The 18,167-nt window shown below is 43.4% G+C and overlaps 1 protein-coding gene across 5 annotated transcripts in view; it reads left to right on the top strand.

Moving 5' to 3' along the window:
• LOC139921862 (trinucleotide repeat-containing gene 6A protein-like) overlaps positions 1–11,896 on the top strand; it is a 43,725-nt gene extending 31,829 nt beyond the window's left edge. For 3 of the 5 annotated variants that reach the window (XM_078284895.1, XM_078284893.1, XM_078284894.1), the window contains exons 14-25: positions 443–610; positions 2,151–2,270; positions 2,445–2,582; positions 3,520–3,594; positions 3,750–3,924; positions 4,286–4,426; positions 4,823–4,993; positions 7,652–7,984; positions 8,606–8,836; positions 9,230–9,312; positions 9,580–9,719; positions 10,085–11,896. In XM_078284895.1, coding sequence (XP_078141021.1) covers positions 443–610; positions 2,151–2,270; positions 2,445–2,582; positions 3,520–3,594; positions 3,750–3,924; positions 4,286–4,426; positions 4,823–4,993; positions 7,652–7,984; positions 8,606–8,836; positions 9,230–9,312; positions 9,580–9,719; positions 10,085–10,433 — 2,124 coding nt within the window. In that variant the 3' untranslated portion in view covers positions 10,434–11,896. The remainder of the gene's footprint in view (positions 1–442; positions 611–2,150; positions 2,271–2,444; positions 2,583–3,519; positions 3,595–3,749; positions 3,925–4,285; positions 4,427–4,822; positions 4,994–7,651; positions 7,985–8,605; positions 8,837–9,229; positions 9,313–9,579; positions 9,720–10,084) is intronic. The other 2 variants (XM_078284897.1, XM_078284896.1) reach the window with 1 other exon arrangement.
• Positions 11,897–18,167: the final 6,271 nt, after the last annotated feature.

The raw sequence follows: 18,167 nt of genomic DNA, 5'->3' as shown, positions 1-18,167 counted from the left end.
TGCTGCTTGATCTCCCCTCTCTCTCTTTCTCATTCCCCTTTAAAATCAACATCTTCAAATGGCCATATAGCTGGTGGCATCTATGGAACTTTTGATAACGTTGCCATGGAAATGAGTGTTGGCGAGGTCCAGAAACCTAATCTGTTACCATGGCAAAGGCATAATTTGGCCAAACGGTTCGGTGGCATTTGTGTTGAACATCCCAACTTTGTCTCATGCATTATCCACATAAGAAACAACACTTGTTTCCATGGCAATATGTTCACAATTCTATGGCAGCCATATTGGGTGTAATGAGGGATCATGACCCACCAGGAAATGTCTGTCTGTTATAAAACCACACTTGTATCCAACTTTGTTTATGCGCAGGGATGTGTTTTTCCCTGTCTATTCCCTGTCTGTTCTCCTTGTTAACTCTTCATGTGTTTTTTCCCCGTCGTAGAGAGACTCTCCTGACGACTCCATGAAGACAGGAGGAGGGATGGTGCAGGACAAGCGCATGGACGTGGGCGGCATGGGAGACTACAACGGAGTGATGGGGAAGAACCCCGGGTCTCGACACCAGCTCCACAAGGAGTCTCCTATGGATCGCAGCCCTTACTATGACAAGGTACGCACCAAAACCCTGATTTCCTGGGAGCCAAAACGGGTCGTAGGCGTACTTCTGTACAATATACTGTAGGTCTAACACAGCAGCGATTAATCACATTTTGGGAAACAGAGGGTTGGTGAATCTCTGCGCCAGCCTGGTGGTGATAAGGTAGGTGTAGAGTAGAAGAGGGTCATTTCAGCCATGTTGTGCTCACCGCCTCCAATGTCTGGCTGCGTATTCTCTCTCTCAGCTCTATAGTGCCCCACAGTGGTACTTCTGACACACTGCATTTGATGTGTACACTATGGAGGGGATGGTTCATTTGTTACTTGCTTGTCTGCATGAGAAAAATGAGCGATAAATCAACTGATGGCTCATCATAAAGGCTTATCAATTATGTTGAGGCAGTTATAACAGCAAAAGCAAAGTAAATCCACAAACTAACGTGCTTTGTTGTTGATAATAGTGACAAGAGTCGGTTGATTTGTTAGTGATTTGGGATCTTGCTATATGATTGATTCCCTTTCGTAGTCCTGTAGAAAGGAGATGTGGTTTTGTTTGGCTTGGCCTGTAGCTGCCGCTTTTCCTTCTGCACTTCTTTTAACGCTGCTTGTCTCTTCCTCCTTCTGCTCCCTTCTGCCCTCTTCTGTTTTACCATTGCTCTGGCTTCTTCTCCATTGCCTACTCTCTTCTTTTTTCTTTTTTTGTCCTTTTTCTTCCTCCTCCTAATCCTTATGTCTTCACCCTTTCCTGACATGCTCCCTACTCCACCTCTTCTCTCTCCTACTTCCTCACCCTTTCCTCATTCTCTCCTCCCTTCTCCCTCTCTCCTTCCACTCCCTCTCTGCAAATAACCCTTCTCTTCCCTTTCTCCTTCCCTCTCTCTCCTCTACCGTTCTCTGGCTGCTGCCGCTGTGCTTCCTGTCCCTCCCTCTGTGCTTGCTGTCCGTCCGCTGCGCACCTGGCTTTGCTTCTGCAGCTGTCCGTTTCCCACTCCGCTTACGATAGCCCCGCCTCTGAGGAGCTCTCCTCCAATCAAAGCATGAGCTTTCCCCCTTCCAACTCTGCTCAGCCTATCCCCTGTCTCGACTCCGGGCCGGCTCCCGCCCACTCTAACCCCGGGGCCGCTCGGCAGGTGAGTGTGGGAGGATGGAGAGGATGGTGTTTCTTCTTCTGCGTCTGTGTGTGTGTGTGTCTGTGTGTTTGAGATCTAACTAATACTCTTCAAATATACTGCTGATAACATGAGATGAAACTTTATTGATCCCTGTGGCGAAAGTGGCAGAAAAAAGTCAATGTTGCCTGCATATTACATGTGGCATTCTGTCCCAATTTTTGTTGTGATTGTATTGAGGGCAAACTAACAGTTTATTTATTAATGTTTTTTAACAAGCGATGATGTTAACAGTTAACAGTGTTAAGGATTTCTACAGCTGTGATGACTGTAACTGTCCTCGTTTTTTACATTGGGGAAACGTAATTTGTTCTGTTTGTCTGTAGGAGTTGTTCGATGACCATTACATTAACATATGCGTGCGTGTGTATCTTGTCTCCACAGAATGTAAACCCCATGTTGGGTGGCAGTAGCATAGCACAGGGCCGAGGCGGCCCCCAGCCCCAGGTCCCCCCCCAACCCAACCTCCGCAACCAAGTGCCTCCACCCATCCTGCCCTCTCAGGTAAAACACACACACACAATTTATTAAATTTTTTCCTCCTATCTCCTCTCCCTCGTCTTTTTTTCTCTCTCTTATCCATGATGTGATGTGCGTTTAACATGTTCTCCGTTATATTGTATTTGAAAAGTTGAATGACATTGGCTGAACTAAAAAAAACAACTCCTTTTTGTCCAGGTCCCTCCATCCCTGTTGAAATACCCCGGAGGTAACGGAGGTCTGAACCCTCTGTTTGGCCCTCAGCAGGTGGCTGTCCTCAACCAACTCACCCAGCTCAACCAGCTGTCACAGCTCAACCAGATCAACCAGTTACAGGTAGAGGGATACACACACAAACATACACACATTCACTCTCACACCACACAGTCATAGATAGTTGGCATAGATCTACAAGTTGCTGGTAGAGAGATTTGTGCACACCAGGGTTTTGCATGTATTGATTATATTTTGGCAGCCTGCCCAGATAAATTGACAGCTGCCAAAGTAAATTTTGGTTTTAGATTTATATCAGGTGCTGTGATACACTAAGCTGCCATCCATACTTGATGTTTTTCATCAATATAGTTTGTAAACAATAAAGATTTAATGCCATCAAACAGAGAAAACGTTAGAGAACTACAAGAACCATAATTTACTGTGCCTATAATGTCACACAGTGTAGGTGAACTATCTATGAACTGAATACAAACTGAGACTTTGAAACTTAGCCTCGTGATGAACTTGAGTATTCAGGAGGTAACCTATTTCTAATTAGCTGTATGTTATATTTACTTCATAAAACTAGTGATAGAGGAATATAATGGTCAGCTAATGCTGTAGTAATAAGTTAGCCATTGCTAGCTTTATTAGCTTATAGTTAATAGATTAAGAGACTTTAGTGCCTGAACAAAGATAGATACTGATCTTGCTAAATGAAATGTCAATAAAAACGCAGCCAAAGTACAGATTACATACATGCAACTGAAAACACATAAAATCCCTCACTACTTGAATAGAGGAATACACATACACACTTGTCACATGCCTGCACTCGCTCAAACATACATACTGCCAATCAAAGCTCTTTAATGTTCTCTCACACTGTTGCCAGACCGATGTACCTGTAAATATTATTAATATTATTAATTCTAATGTATATGCACTAAGTGATGGTATCACTTCATCTTACAGAAACTCAGTTTATCTATAAAAAGATCAGCAAGCTGCTTTGTATAACTGTTACTTACTGGTTTTTCTTTTTGTCTCTGTGAAGCGTCTTCTTCTCCAGCAGCAACAGCAGAAAGCTCAGAGCCAGAGAGCCATGCCTGTGGGACGACAGACTGAACAGGTGTGTGTGTGTGTATTTTAATGTCTGTGCATCTCCCTGTCTGTCTCCTCAGTGTAAAGGTTTTTATGTCGGGGCGCAGTAGTGTCTCTTCCTCTCTCCTCATCGTCGTTCTATTGGTTGTGGTTTCTCTAACCCCTCCCCTCCTCCGTCCTCAGACTCGTCCTATTGGCTCGTCCCCGTCGATGATGCAGCCGCCGCGGCACCTGGACCCCTCCCTGCTGAAACAGGCCCCGCCCCTCAAACCCTACCTGGACAACTACATGTCCCACAATGCCCCTGAGATGCAGAAGGACCCCGCCGCCCTCGGCTCCTTCAGCAACTTCCCTTTAGGTAGGCTAGCCACTAGTCAAGGTGATTCAATTTACATCGCTGGATTAATTATTTTATTACCTTATCAGCCAGAGTTCCTAGGAATTTGTCTTATTGTGCTCAAACAGTATCACATACAGGCATACATACACAATATCGCCCCATACCGTATCAATGATAATATGCAGTAATTAAATGCACAAATAATTCAGACTAGTTGGTAATCTCTCTCTTGCACTTTCTCTTCTTCCCTCCCCTCTTTCTCTGGCTCTCCCTCTCTCCTGCTTTGTGTCTGTCTTCTCTCTCTGCCGTCTTCTCTATCCCTCCGTCCCTCCCTCTCCTCCTTCATTGGCTCTCCCTCCCTCCCCCATCCTCCCTCCAGGCTTGAACTCTAACCTGAATGTACCCCTGGACATGGGTGGCGGTGGTAGCAGTGGTGGAGCTGTGAGCTACAAGGAGCCGCCCCAGTCCAGACTGAAGAAACTTTGGGCTACTGACCCTCTGGAGCAGAACAGCAAACCTGGTGCGGAAGGGCGTGTTTGTGTGTGTGTGTATGGGTGCGCTTGGAAATTGACCCTCTTGGAGTGTTAGTTACGCACTTTTGGTGTACTGGCTAAAACGAAGGTGCAGTAGAGTATTCAGATTTGCCCTACAAAGCCAAAGAGTAGTAACTCTGTGAGCAGTGAATAACACTTGTAGGTTTATCTCCTGCCGTGAAAAAAAGTATGCTTGGTACAGAAGTGGACTGTACATTATTTAGTAGGTTTTATGGGCCTAATTGTTGTTGATATTAAATCTGAACACTAGTCATGACCTTTGACCTTGAGACAGCTTCGGATAGGATTTGCCAACATAAATATAACACAACCCATGCCGGTTTGTCCTAATGTGTGTATGTATATCTGCGTGTGTTCCACAGGTGCTATGTCGTCTGGGCTGCGTCTGGAAGACTCTCCCTTCTACGACTTCCTGTCTCCTGGCCCCTCCCCCCTGAGTCCTCCCGGCCAATCAATGGGCTCGGTGGGCGACGGCTGGCCCCCCCGTGCCAACTCCCCCCCTCTCCACGGAAACACCGTCACCTGGCCCCCAGGTACAAAAAAAAAAAAAAACATAAACATGGAAAGAACACAACCCAGGGTATCCGCGGGTCATTAAAAAGTATGAAAAAATATTAAATCAATTTTGGGAAAATTAAGGCCTTAAATGGCATTAAAAAGTCTGAAATTAGATTCCCAGAGGTCTTCAATATTTTCTCTATAATTTTAGCAATAATCAGTAATATTTTACTGGCTTGTTGCACAAAATAACTGTAATATATCAGCGGGGGTTTGCAAGTGTTGTTGATCAACGGCAGGCACTCCACCGTTACCTCAATGTTACCTAAACAAGCAGTCCAGTCCATACTCTCTGTTTTGGTGGAGATGATCCATGCCCCTCTTGAGTTCGGGACTTCTTTCAGTTTCATTTGTTAAAAAGCCTGACAAAGCCCGCAGTAAGAAAGCTGCTCCAAAACCAGACTGAATATTGCTGCAAAGATGGAGGAGCTTAGGACTCTGAAAATAAGAGCGATGCGGAGTTGGCCTTACGTTAATTCGACAGGTAAGCTAAGCAACTTATGATGTAGCTAAAGTTAGCCACACGCTACATAGCAAACGTTAGCTCCAGTGTTTCCCCTGTATTGTTTTCTGACAACGCGGGGGGGTCGACGCTTTTTCCACGACCACATGTCGCTAATTGTCATTTCGACCATAAAGATGCGTCTCGGCAGAAATTCATTTGATGAAAAAAAAAATCTAGCGGAGTTTCAGCAGCGTCGGCGCTACTGAATAACTGCACTGCGCATAAATATCTGTCACGCAATATGATAACAAACAATCTGTTGCTAGTAAGCGGCTAAATTATGTAGTTGGTTAGCGTTAGCTACAGCTTGAGCTGCTAGACCTCTGGGTTAGCTGATAACAGAGCATCGCTAGCTATTGATTCCACCTGTTACTTGACTTCATGATAGTTCTGTAACTGTGGGATGTTTTAAACATTAATAACCGTGTGTAATGGGATATGTTTCCTCTTCACTTGACATGCTGAACTGTAACACTACTTGCCTAGGTGGTGTCTGTTGTGGTGACACCAGTTCATACTTTGTCAGTTTCAGACCACCCTAGCTCAGTGGGAGGGAGGGGTGAGAGGTTGGGTGGAGCTGGGCTGTGTGACTGGTGGAGGAGAACCTCCTTGGGACACACGTCTGCCGATGTTGTAGTTCCTGTGGCTGCCGTTAGATATTACTAAAGGGCGCATGTTACTGATCGCTTAAGCTAATTACTTGTTGTTTCTGTATATTAATTGTGATTTATTATAGCCAGTAATTTGCGTATGTCTGTGTTGCCATACTGTATGAACCGTGGAACCTTATAATTCTGACAGACTGATTCAGGCCCGAACAAAACTGATGCATCGTTAGTGGATGCTTGGGAACTTTAGGGGGCGATCACACCAAGAAGCGTCGCTACAGGCGCAGCCGCGTCAAAAACGCCTAGGCAGACCGCGTCGGGCAAAACAGCTTGGTGCGCCTGTGGAGCACTGAGGAGCAGGGCTGCATGTGCGACTGGGTTAAAGATTGCTAATATCAGCTTTTCATCTGTGTTTGCCAGTGTCCCGCCTTTCCTACCACATCAAACGGCATCAAAACAGGAAGGAAAGCCCGCCTTCTGCTTGATTTGATTGGCTGCCTGGCCCAACTGTGACATTGACGAGTGGTGCGACTCCGCGCCTTGCGCTGAAAAGTTGAAAATATTGTAACTTTTATGCGCACCTAAAAACCGCCAGAAAAACGCGTCGCGCGTCGCGAGTCGCAAGAGAAGAGCGCGCGCCATACCATAGGGAAACAATGGTTTTGGTGGTGACGCGTTTCTAGCAACGCTTCTCGGTGTGATCGCCCCCTTAGAGTGGAATGAGTGTGATAAATGAGTGGGAAAGTTAGCGGAGACATACAGACGCACAGGAGATGTGTGACCAGTTACGGCTCGGAGTGGCATTAAAATCTCTTAAAAGTGGTATTAAAAAGGTCTTAAAAAGCATTAAATTAAATTTGCTGATACCTGCAGATACCAATCAGACAACCAATCACTACTCATTGGTGTAAAGTAGGAAGTTCTTATATAGGTATACACTAGGGACGGGACGATATATCTAAATTCAATACATCGCAATACAAAAATGTGACAATATGTATCATGGGGCAGAACAATGAATCACAATATTAGCTCCATTTTATTCTGCTGTAGTAATCACAAATGAGACAGCTTGATCATCCCAAATTATAGTATTTCCACTTTGAAATGGATGTTTTTAAATTGTTGTTCTAGCAAGTCAATGCCATTGCTAGAAAGATTTGTGGCTCAGAAATGAACATAATTCTGCAGTCAGACTTTTCGTATCGTGGTTGTATCGAATCGTAAAACCCCCATGTCGTTTATCAAATCGTTTGTGAGATAAGCATATCGTCCCATTCCTAGTATACACAATGTCCATCATAAAAAAATAAATAGTATTATCACCCCACGGTGTCCTTGAAATTCTAAATATAGGCACCGCAACGGTGGCTCAGCAAGCTAAGTCAAAAATAAAGAGTGAAGTTTTGTCAAGCTCTGTGCACCCTTTAGCTGCTGTAAAGCCCCTTAACTCACAATAGCCTTGCCTTTGAAAAGCTGCTATTGCTAACTGGGGTGTGTGTGTGTGTGTGTGTCCGCAGAGTTCCGGCCCGGGGAGCCTTGGAAAGGTTACCCCAACATCGACCCTGAGACTGACCCCTACGTGACCCCCGGCAGTGTCATCAACAACCTCTCCATCAACACCGTCCGCGACACAGACCACCTCAGGGACAGGAACAACGGTAGGAAACCCCAACATAAACACACACACACAGACCACAGCCTAAACACACAGAAGCACTCACCGTTCTCTCTCCGTCTCCCAGGGCCATCCTCATCATTGAACACCACGATGCCTTCTAACAGTGCCTGGTCATCCATTCGTGCCTCCAGCCACAGCGGTTCCCTCACCAGTACAGCACAAAGCACTTCAGGTACGCATTCCAGTGTCTTGGTGGCTTTTGAGTTTATATTTGAGCCTGGACTATCTTCTTCTTCCTCCTCCTCTGCCTCTCAGTCCAAATCTTCTTGATGGACACCAGTTATAGGGGGAAAAAGTTCTATTTATATTTTGGCCATTAAGCTCACAATGAGTGCAACAGTAAAAACTACAGAGAGATAAAAGGATTTTTGCAGCTGAGTGCAGTGAGTCTTGTTGGCCTTCCTGGCCTTTTGTTTGTGTGCATTACATTTATTTATTTATTCTATTTTTATTTATTAACAGAGCTAGGAGGTCTCACACATAGCTGCCCCCCCGCCCTTTTTAACTCTATGTATGTACATGTATTGTGAGTGTATTGTTGGGTGTTGCTGCGAGCTGTCATATGCAATTCCCCTTTTAGGGATTAATAAAGTTGTCTTGAATCTTGAATATCGCATATGGAATCATATTGTGAGATAAGCATATCTTCCCATCTCTAGTCATTGATGATCTTTTGTTTCAATCATACCATACTATGGCTGTTAGATATTTTGTTAAATGTTTCCCGGAGGACATAAGAGCACGTCGAGAGCAGCCACACTAAAGGTTTCACTTTTCCCCTCTCTCCTTGCAGCCAGACCCAGCGAGTCCAAGTGGTCTCCCGGCGGCGGCTCTGTGTCCAACTCCTCCCTGGCCCACGAGCTGTGGAAGGTCCCCCTGCCTCCTAAGGCGCTGTCTGTGGCGGCCCCCTCCAGACCCCCGCCCGGCCTCACCGGCCAGAAGCCCAGCTCGGCCTCCTCCGGCTGGGACGGCTCCGCCCTGAGGCTGGGGGGCTGGGGCTCCACCGAGTCCAGATACACACCTGGTGAGGGCAGAGGGAGACGCATGCACACACGCTCGCACGCACACAGACACACACAAAATGAACATGCATAACAGGATAACACACACACACTTGTATACTTTTTGTGTGTTTTTCTTACATATTCTAATTTTTCCTCTCATTTGTTATACATTGATGTTCATAGTTTGTTTCATACTGCACATATTGTCATATTGTACATATTCTTCATTCATTTTTTTTTCTTCATCCCAATAAGTTCTACTGCTACTACTACTGCTGCTATTTTAAACACCCTCTTAATGCTTGAAGAATGCCTTTTCATACTTAAATTCATACACTTTTACCTAACACGTTCTAGTGTTGAAAATATCTTTTTCGCACGTTTATAAATGTCCACTCTGTGTGTGTCGGCAGGTTCCAGTTGGGGCGACAGCAGCAGCAGCAGCAGCAGCTCAGGGAGAACCCAATGGCTAGTTCTGAAGAATCTCACACCTCAGGTACTAAGACATACACACACACACACACACACACACACACACACCTCAGGAATGTACTTTGCTTTTTCATTTTTTGACATGGCTTCCATTAATTGCCAAAGAAAGATTCCAGTTTTCCTGAAAGGCTCCTGATTTGGAAAGTGTATTAATGTCAATTGTTTTTCACTTGAAAAGGCATTGAAATTAAATTCCACTGTCTCTGTGTTTGTCCTGTGTGTGTGTGTGTGTGTGTGTGTGTGTGTGTGTGTGTGTGTGTGTGTCTCCCAGATTGACGGCTCTACCCTGAGGACTCTGTGCATGCAGCACGGCCCTCTGATCACATTCCACCTCAACCTGCCGCACGGTAACGCCGTGGTCTGCTATAGCTCGAAGGACGAGGCCGCCAAGGCGCAGAAGAGCCTGCACATGTAAGGACCTTAGTCATACACACACACACACACACACACACACTACCTTACCATTTTCTAATCCTGTTCTATAGCAGCGACAAAGGCGGTTGAGAGAATCTGAGGATTTAGAAGTCATTTGATCGGTCATAAAGGTGCAGAGATCCTCTAAACTCCATTTCATTTTAAAACAGTTAACGATGAGGTGTAAACAAAGGCTATGAACTGAAAAAGGAAATGGAGATGCTTTCCCAAAAGGCAACACAACCAGTCATGTGATATTTTAGACCAATTGCAGACGCCACACACTGGGGGCTTCAGTCTCTTTCTTTCCCTTATGCACACACACACTATCTCACCTGTTGAATCCCTCTCCGTCTCCCCAGGTGTGTTTTGGGGAACACTACTATTCTGGCTGAGTTCGCCAGCGAGGAGGAAATCAACCGTTTCTTTGCACAAGGGCAGTCACTGGCCGCTCCCTCCTCGGGCTGGCAGGCCATCGGCTCCTCTCAGAGCAGAATGGATCAGTCCCACCCCTTCCCCAGCCGCGCCCCTGAACCCAACCAATGGAACGGCAGCGACCTCCACAGCTCCTCCCTCTGGGGCGGGCCCAACTATTCCACTAGCCTATGGGGGAGCCCCAGTGGCACCGAGGGCGGGAGGATCAGCAGCCCTTCTCCAATCAGCTCCTTCCTCCCGGTGGATCACCTGTCAGGGGCCGGGGACTCCATGTGAACCGCCTGTCAATCAAACAGGCAGGGGGAGGGGTCAGTAGAGAATCATCAATAATCACCAGAAGAAAACGAAAAAAAAAAAATCAAAAAACCTCAAAAAAATATGTAGTTAAAAAACGCAATGGCACTAGTTGGACTCACTTACAAGATATTCAAAAAAACGGGGTCTCCCCTGTGGAAAACAAGTTACGTTTCTCTCTCTGCACATATGTCCACTTTGTTTTAGCCCAAAAACATATCAGTCGGAATACTTGAATCATGCAGGCCAATTCTATAATGTGAACGGATGGATATTCGCTTCCAGGTAGTGCTCTTTCAGACCGAAAAAAAGCTTCAATCGAGCTCATTATTATATATTTTTTTGTTTCATTCATCATGTTTATTTGAATTCCAATTCTTTTTATTTTTAACGTTTTCTTTTTGTTTTAGTTTTTTTTTTTTTTTTTTTTTGCATTTGTTTGCTGACAATGTTGGAGTATGAGCTTTTTTAACTTTGCACTGAATGTGGTTTTTTCTCAGTATATATAATCTGCAATATAGAGGGAGCAGCCAGTTTTTCCAGTGTAGCTGTTTACTCATTGAGGTCCTTACCGTATGTGTGCGCGCGCGTGTGCGCGCATGTGTGTGTGAGTACGTGTGTGTGTGTGTGTGTGTGTGTATGCGCTCCTCTCTGCCTTGGCACGCCTACCTTACTGCGTTGTCGTGGAGATCAAGATCAACAGATAGTTAAAAGAAGAAAAAAAGCTGACTTAGGAGGATTATCTGATGATATTAAAAGTGACATTAAAAAGTATTGCACCAATTTTGTGTTTTAAAACTAAAGAACGTTGAGCTCTGCAGTGCAAAGGACTGTAGCCGCAGCTGGGACTAGCAAGCCCCGCCCACCCTAGTATAGGGGGCGGGGCCTATCTAGCAAGCCCCTCCCACTAGCCCTCTAGTGGGCGGGGGGGAACAGCACTTTCAGAATAGGCTTTCAATGTTGTTTTGGAGGTGCCACACTGCAACCTCTTGTTTACAAGACTTAGGAGGCGGAACGTGTGTTCATTCTTCCTTCATTTTAAAGAGAAAATGGAATAAAACAGAAAAAAAAAAATACAAAAAAAACTTAAAAGTGATATCAAAAACCTTTTAAAAAAAATTAAAAAAGCAAAGAAAAATGTGACAAAAAAAAGAATTTAAACTCTTATTGAGGATGAAGACGATGCTTTGTAACTCTGGGAATTCGGATCAGTGTTTTTGGCCATGGCGTTGGTTATTTGAACTATTCCTCTTTGTCTGCTAAATAACCAGCAATGGTTCTCAGGAAATCAAGCCAGTTTTCCCCCCCTTGTAGTTGAATTAAAAAAAAAAAACTACTACTACTCCTTGTAGGAAAGGAAAATCCAACTTCTAGCACTGAAAACTACGTATAGGTCTGTAAGTTTTTTCTCTGCCAAATAACTGCTTTAAGCTGGAGAAGCTCGACACACTGCTTTCAATATGCTGTCTTTTGAGAGGGGGGGGGGGTGTGGGGGTCCGCGGGGGGCGGCGGGAGGGGTGGAGGACGGGCAGTAGAAATCCCAGTGCTCCCTCTCTCCTCTCCTCCTCCTCCTCTTCCTCCCCTTCCTCCTCTCCTCCGCTCCACTGGTGTTTAAAAAAACGAAAACAAAAAAAACAGTAGGGAGTGTTTAGTGTGAGTGTGCGTGACTGACTGACTGACTGTCAATGGAAATATTCTGTCTTGTCGGACTTATAAACCAAGAGAAAGGCGAATCTGTATCTATGCATACTGTAGCCTCTCACACGGCCTACGGAGAGGCGTTTATTTTTTTTTCTTTCTTTTCCATGTCTCACAAAATGTTTTAAATGTTTCAATAAGTAATTACAACATAATGCGAAATATTACCTTTTTTCTTTTTTTTTTGTTGTTTTTGAAACGCTCTCATTGCCACAAATGGTGTTTTGAAAAAAGGAAAGAAACAGAAAAGCTTAAAAAAAAAAAATCTCGTTTTGGTTGATTATAAATATTTTAACAGTGCAAAAGTCGTCCACATTTCATTGCCTTGATCCTAATTGTGTCCGAAGATGCAACAACAAGTCAAGTGGCTTCTACCTGTTTACAAATAGAATATGATTGTATTGTTGTACTGTTCTTTTTTTTTTTTTTTTTCTTTTTTGGGTTTGTGCTCATCTGAAGTTCCTGACCTGATGAATCTAGTCTGAGTGTACGTATGTGTGTGTGTATGTGTGTTAGGCTGCTCTGTACTGGTAGATATGTGAGTTCTACCGCTGGAGGGGAAGGGGTAGGGGCATTTGGGGGGTGGGTGGGGGGGGTTACAGGGTGAATGTAATCCACCAGTGGTGTAGTCGACAAAATACACACGTGTGAATAACGTACATAGATTTACCTATTTACCAGTGATTGTTTAGTTACGATGATGCACAATTTGTGGGGTGGGAGGGGGAGCTTCAGAGAGAGTGCGTGAACGAGAAGTCAGCATTAGGCGAAGCCATGGACCTTAATTTCTTTTTTCTTTTTTTTTTCCTTCATCGTGTAATTATTCTGTGTTGTGTGTGTGTGTGTGTGTGCGTTTTTTCCCCTTCCGATGAGGTTTTATTTCAGAAATAGTAGAAGCGTTTGCTTTAGTTGTGTTCTTAAGTTTAGCCGTGAATATATTTAACGACTTCAAAAGCATACGTAGTGAGACCGAAACCTTGAGTATTAGCCAGACTTTGACAGTGGTGTGTGCCAGTATTGAACCGCTCTCTACCAAATATAATTCAATCAACGAAAAAAAAAAGATTGGTTTACTTAATTCCAGATCTCTTTGCTTAAAATATATATCTCTATTTGTAATTTTTTTTTTTTTTGTCGTCTTGTTTAACAAAATGTTATTAAGCGGAACATCTGAACCATGTTTGTCATTTGTTTATGAGTAACTTAATCGACGAATTGAACTGAGGAGCCTTGGATTTTGCACTTGGGTGGGTTAAAGGAGAGGCAGCGACTAGAGGAGAGGAGTCTGTCTGTCAGACAGTAAGCTGGGCGGACGGTGGTGTACTTTGGCTTTTTAGGACTGGACTGAGGAGAAGGTGTGTTTCTGAGAGTATTGTGACAGGGTAATGTGTGTGTGAGTGTGCGTGCGTGCTCTGACAGTGTAGAGACTAGAGAAGACGGTGCTTTGTTGGTCCCAGCGGGGGAGGAGGGGTGTCTCCAGCCATCGAACCTGGGCTAGAATGGAGTTGAAAACTGTTTCAATTATCCGGAGCCTTGATCTAGCTTCCTGGCACCCGATCAGCCTCAGATGGGGAATTAACTGCTTGTGAAATCAAAAAACCCGACCACTCCACGTGTGTTTTTTAGGTGTTTGAAAAAGCATTCAGCTGCTGTTCGGCCCAGGTCCGGTTGTGCTGCAGGTGGCGGCTGTTGTCATGGAGACGCTCGGGTCTAAGCTTGACCGAAACGAGGCGAGGCTTCTTCATTGGCGCGACTCAGGCAAGGGACGTGGCTTCCGATCGGTTGGTTCTTCCTGGCTTTTCAGGGACGCGGGGTTCCGCTTGCCGCTCGTTGGCTTACCCAGGATCAGCTCTCCCCTCTCCAAGTCCTAACCTTAATTATAGGAGAGGAAACGCAATGCTGATGGGAGTTCTGGGGCAAGTTCACCCTGGAATCTGTCGTTTATTTTTCCCCTTTCCCCTCTTGATGTTATTTTACACTTCATTCATTCTGTATTTTTGGCAACGAAATCTCTCCTAGCCCAGATCTTGGCGCAGTTTTGGCCCTCCTCAGTATCCTAACCTTAACCATTAGTGGGATAAGCACAAAACTGGCCCCCGATCAGCGGCTACGGAGGCAACTTTGCTCTGCTGTTAGAGAAGGGACAAGCATTGTCTGTAAAAACGCCTCTCTTTGTTGATGATGTTACTGTTTATGTTCCTAACTGTAGGGGTCGACGCAGCGACCGCGCTGCGCTTCCTCTCGTCTCGTCCAATCTACTGTCAGCGGGGGGGGGGGGGGGGTGGGCAAAACCCGGTCTCATACAGATACCGTGTGTGTGTGTGTGTGTGTGCGCGTGCGCGCGTGTGTGTTGGAACACACTACCATGCCAAATCGTGGAGGGAGGGTGAGAGGGAGGAAAGGGATTGAATTGATTCGTTTGTTCTTTTCGTGTACGTGCGTGCGTGTCTGCGTTTTACGTGTGTTTTAAAAAGCTGGACAATGTATAATGCTTGAAGAAAAAAAGTCATTTGCAAAAGGATGATGTGAGGAAAACCTTTTTCAGTAAATGAAAACCACCATGAGCAATGTACAATCCCCAGGGCTGCCAAGCAGCTTCCCAATAGGGCCAGACGAGGGGAGGGAGGGAGGGAGGGAAGGAAGGAGAGGAGGGAAGCTGGCTGGTGATACTCTACTACTTTGTTTTTTTAATATTTAATGAAAAATGTTGTGATTCTTCTTTTTTTTTTTTTTCTCTTGACTTATTATCCTGTGAGCAAATGCTATATTATATATATCAGTACGCATAACACACACCCATGTCTATTAAGAAAACAATGGCTCCTACTGTCGATCAAAAGCGCTAAGGCTATTTTTTTGACTTTTACACACACAAAAAAACTGTGAGGATTTGCTGTCTTTTTTTTGTCATTTTACATTTTTAGTATGAATACACACAAACCCTGAAAAGCTTTAGTCTAACCAGCACAAAGACTCGGGTGGGGGGGGGGGTACAGTATATTTAGGGGAAAGGGGATGGGAGTTGCTCAGAGAGACTATGCAGTGGAGTGTTAAAACCCAGGCTTCCATGTCCAACCTTGGGTTTTTTTGCTTTCTCTAAATATCCCAAAAAGTATTAAAAAAAAAAAAAAACACAAAAAAAATACACAGTTGAGATGGGATTCCCAATAATATTCCTCAAACTGAAACATGTCGTGCCATCGTTGAATCTTACTAATAATAATAATAATAAAAACGTAAAAAACCTTTATTACCTAGCAAACCATCGGGCCAGTTGTAGCAGGAGGAGGAGGAAAGGTTAAGATTTGCAAAGTCCATTTCTTTTTTCTTTTTTTTCCACACCGCTTGTCTCCTTCCTCGATAAGACGAGAGGAACGAGGGAGACCGGCGAAAACTGCAAATTTTACTACGACTACAACTTTTTTATAGAGAGATTCTATCAATCCAGAGTGTAGTTGGATCACCTGTAAAACCTATTATGCACATTGCTTTGGGAGACTGTTGAAACTATATATATATGAATACAAACGTACAATGTCTATAATCGACGAGGGGGGGGGGAGCGTCTTCCTCTCTCTTACAAACTGAAATGAAACGGGAAGTACCTTTTTATTTTTTTCAAACGTCTTCCTCGGGTCATCTTAAAGGATTTTATCTTAAAACTTCGGGGGGGAAACTGCACTTTTTGAAGGACAATCTTTATTTGTATGGGTATAAAAATTGACAAAAAAAAAAACGAAGTCGCCTGATATTACAAGGTATAGAAAACCAACTCCAGTGTGCTCTAATAATGAATGTCTCCTCTGATGCTGTCTACTTTTTATTTTTTTTTTTGGTTTCATTTAATCTTTTATTTTCCTTCCTTTGTTGCTTGGTTTGTTCTGTTTCTTTTTTTTTTTCTCCTCTTCCTTATTTTTCTGGATTTTAGTGCTCTTAAGAGAATCCGTACTAAGGTGTAGAGTAGTAGGTAGTAGGTCTTCTGTTGGCTGTACTCGTATACTGATAACTGTTTGTAACCCTCTGGCTCCTGCAGCCGGCATACAAAGCTGTATAACTTGGGTACAACCCTCAATAAAAGACTAACAGTGACTTATGCTCGTGTCTCTTCATTTCTCCTCATTTCCTGACATTTCCTGTTGATTTTCTGATATTTATTCAGTGTGAGAACAGGGACTGGATTCACAAAACCTTTGGGAGAAAAAAAAGATCTCAAGTGCTAAATTTACGTAACTTTCGTCTTAAGAAAAAAGTAAAAAGAAAAGTTGATATCCATGAAAAATAAGTATTTGAACTCTTTTCTTCCTTGTTTTTTGAAGAAAAAACTTTTGAAGAAAAAACTGTCATTCTTGAAAGCAAAGTTCTCAAATTTGTTTTAATTTGTTTAACTTTAAGAAAACCTTCTACTTGTCTTAAAATAGCTGCAGTGAAAAGCTAAGCCTCTTAAATAATTCATTGAAACACATTTTGACAAGTGGATATTTCAAAGTATTAATAGTTTGATTTGCATTTTAAGCTTAACATTGTGTTGTTAAGCTTAGTTTGTCACTATTTTTATTTGGTGCCAGTCTAAAAGGAAAAAGAAACTAGTAAATTAGACACTTACTAGGCCTTTAGCCAAAAGGCAGTAACCAATGTCTGAGCCTTTTTGTATATTTAAAGTTATTTAATGAAGTAAAACCTAAATGTAGCCAACCCAAATAACCGTTCCAAATTCTAGCAGGACGTAGCCTACTATGGATTGTAGCCTGGGAGGAAAATTCCTCTTTTACATTTGTTTACATTGCCTGTTTGAGAAGTCTGAAAGAAACATTTCTGAGATATGAGATTAATCTTGAGGGAAATATTGGGGGCTTCAATTTAAGAGCCTTCAGAACTTAAACCTAAAAGAACCTAAAATGTATTCTTGGGTAACTTAAGATGTCAAGTCAGACTAGGTGGCTGGAGGTGTTGAACTTTGGTAATAACATCACCTATGCCATTTGTTGGAGGTTTCTATCCAAAGCATCTTTAAGTCCCAAGAGTGCATGTATTTGTAGCATTGGTGACCCCAGTAGGAGTCGAACCCCTAACCCCGACAGTGTTCATCTACACAGTAACAGCTAAATTCAGCCACATCCAGTGGGAGTCACAGGGGCAACTGTGACATTTCAAGTTTTGGGTCACTTTAAAACTGTAAAAATGTTTATAACTGTTATTGATTTGATGCACAGTGATCTGACTCTCATTTTGCTGCTGTGTGTGCTGAATAACAGAAAACCAAACTGGTCTCAGGCCGAAGAACCTTCTGATCCTGAAGTCCCCAACATAGCATACTCATCTTTATACTGTATTGTGTAGGCATACTGCAGTGTGAACTATGGACGAGTGGAACTGCTAATAAATATTTCATTTTATTTAGGTGAGATTTTAGTATAAGGGTTTTTTTCTCAGCTGCACAATTTGTTTCACTTATTTATTTTCCCTATATTTCATTACATTGTGTAAATAAACTTGAACTTGAAGATATGATCTAATTATAAACCTTTCCTCACAAAAAGTTAATATTTTCCCCCTGGAGGATATACAGCAGTTTAGACTGGAACTCTTCAAATGATGATTATGAGTGTATTTAACTAATATTGTTTGTCATTATATGAATCTTGTCCCTCGGTGCTGTGTGTCAAGACTTTTCTCAGGTTTCTGAAAACCAGCACTGGCTGGACACATCTGATCTGAAGGCTCTGAACTGGTGGAAATGTCACCTACAAAACTTAAAGTCACAATGAAACAGCATTTTGAGAGCATCCTGCTGTTGAAACAGGACGTTGGGGCGGGACATAACGAGGGAGGGATCATTCAAAAGTGTAAACCAATGGGAGATCAGTTAGGGGGAGAAAGGCAGTTTTAAATGATAGGAGGGGTGGGATTGTTCAAAAATCTGTGATGATTTTATTGGTTGGAATTTTTAGGTCGCATTCTGGAAGTCACCATTAAAGATTTTTTGTTTTCCGGGAAGGAAGTGATGAGATATTGAGATAA

The sequence above is a fragment of the Centroberyx gerrardi genome, chromosome 7 (assembly GCF_048128805.1).
Source record: "Centroberyx gerrardi isolate f3 chromosome 7, fCenGer3.hap1.cur.20231027, whole genome shotgun sequence".
In the NCBI taxonomy this organism is placed as follows: Eukaryota; Metazoa; Chordata; class Actinopteri; order Beryciformes; family Berycidae; genus Centroberyx; species Centroberyx gerrardi.
This window is presented reverse-complemented; position numbering and strand designations above follow the sequence as displayed.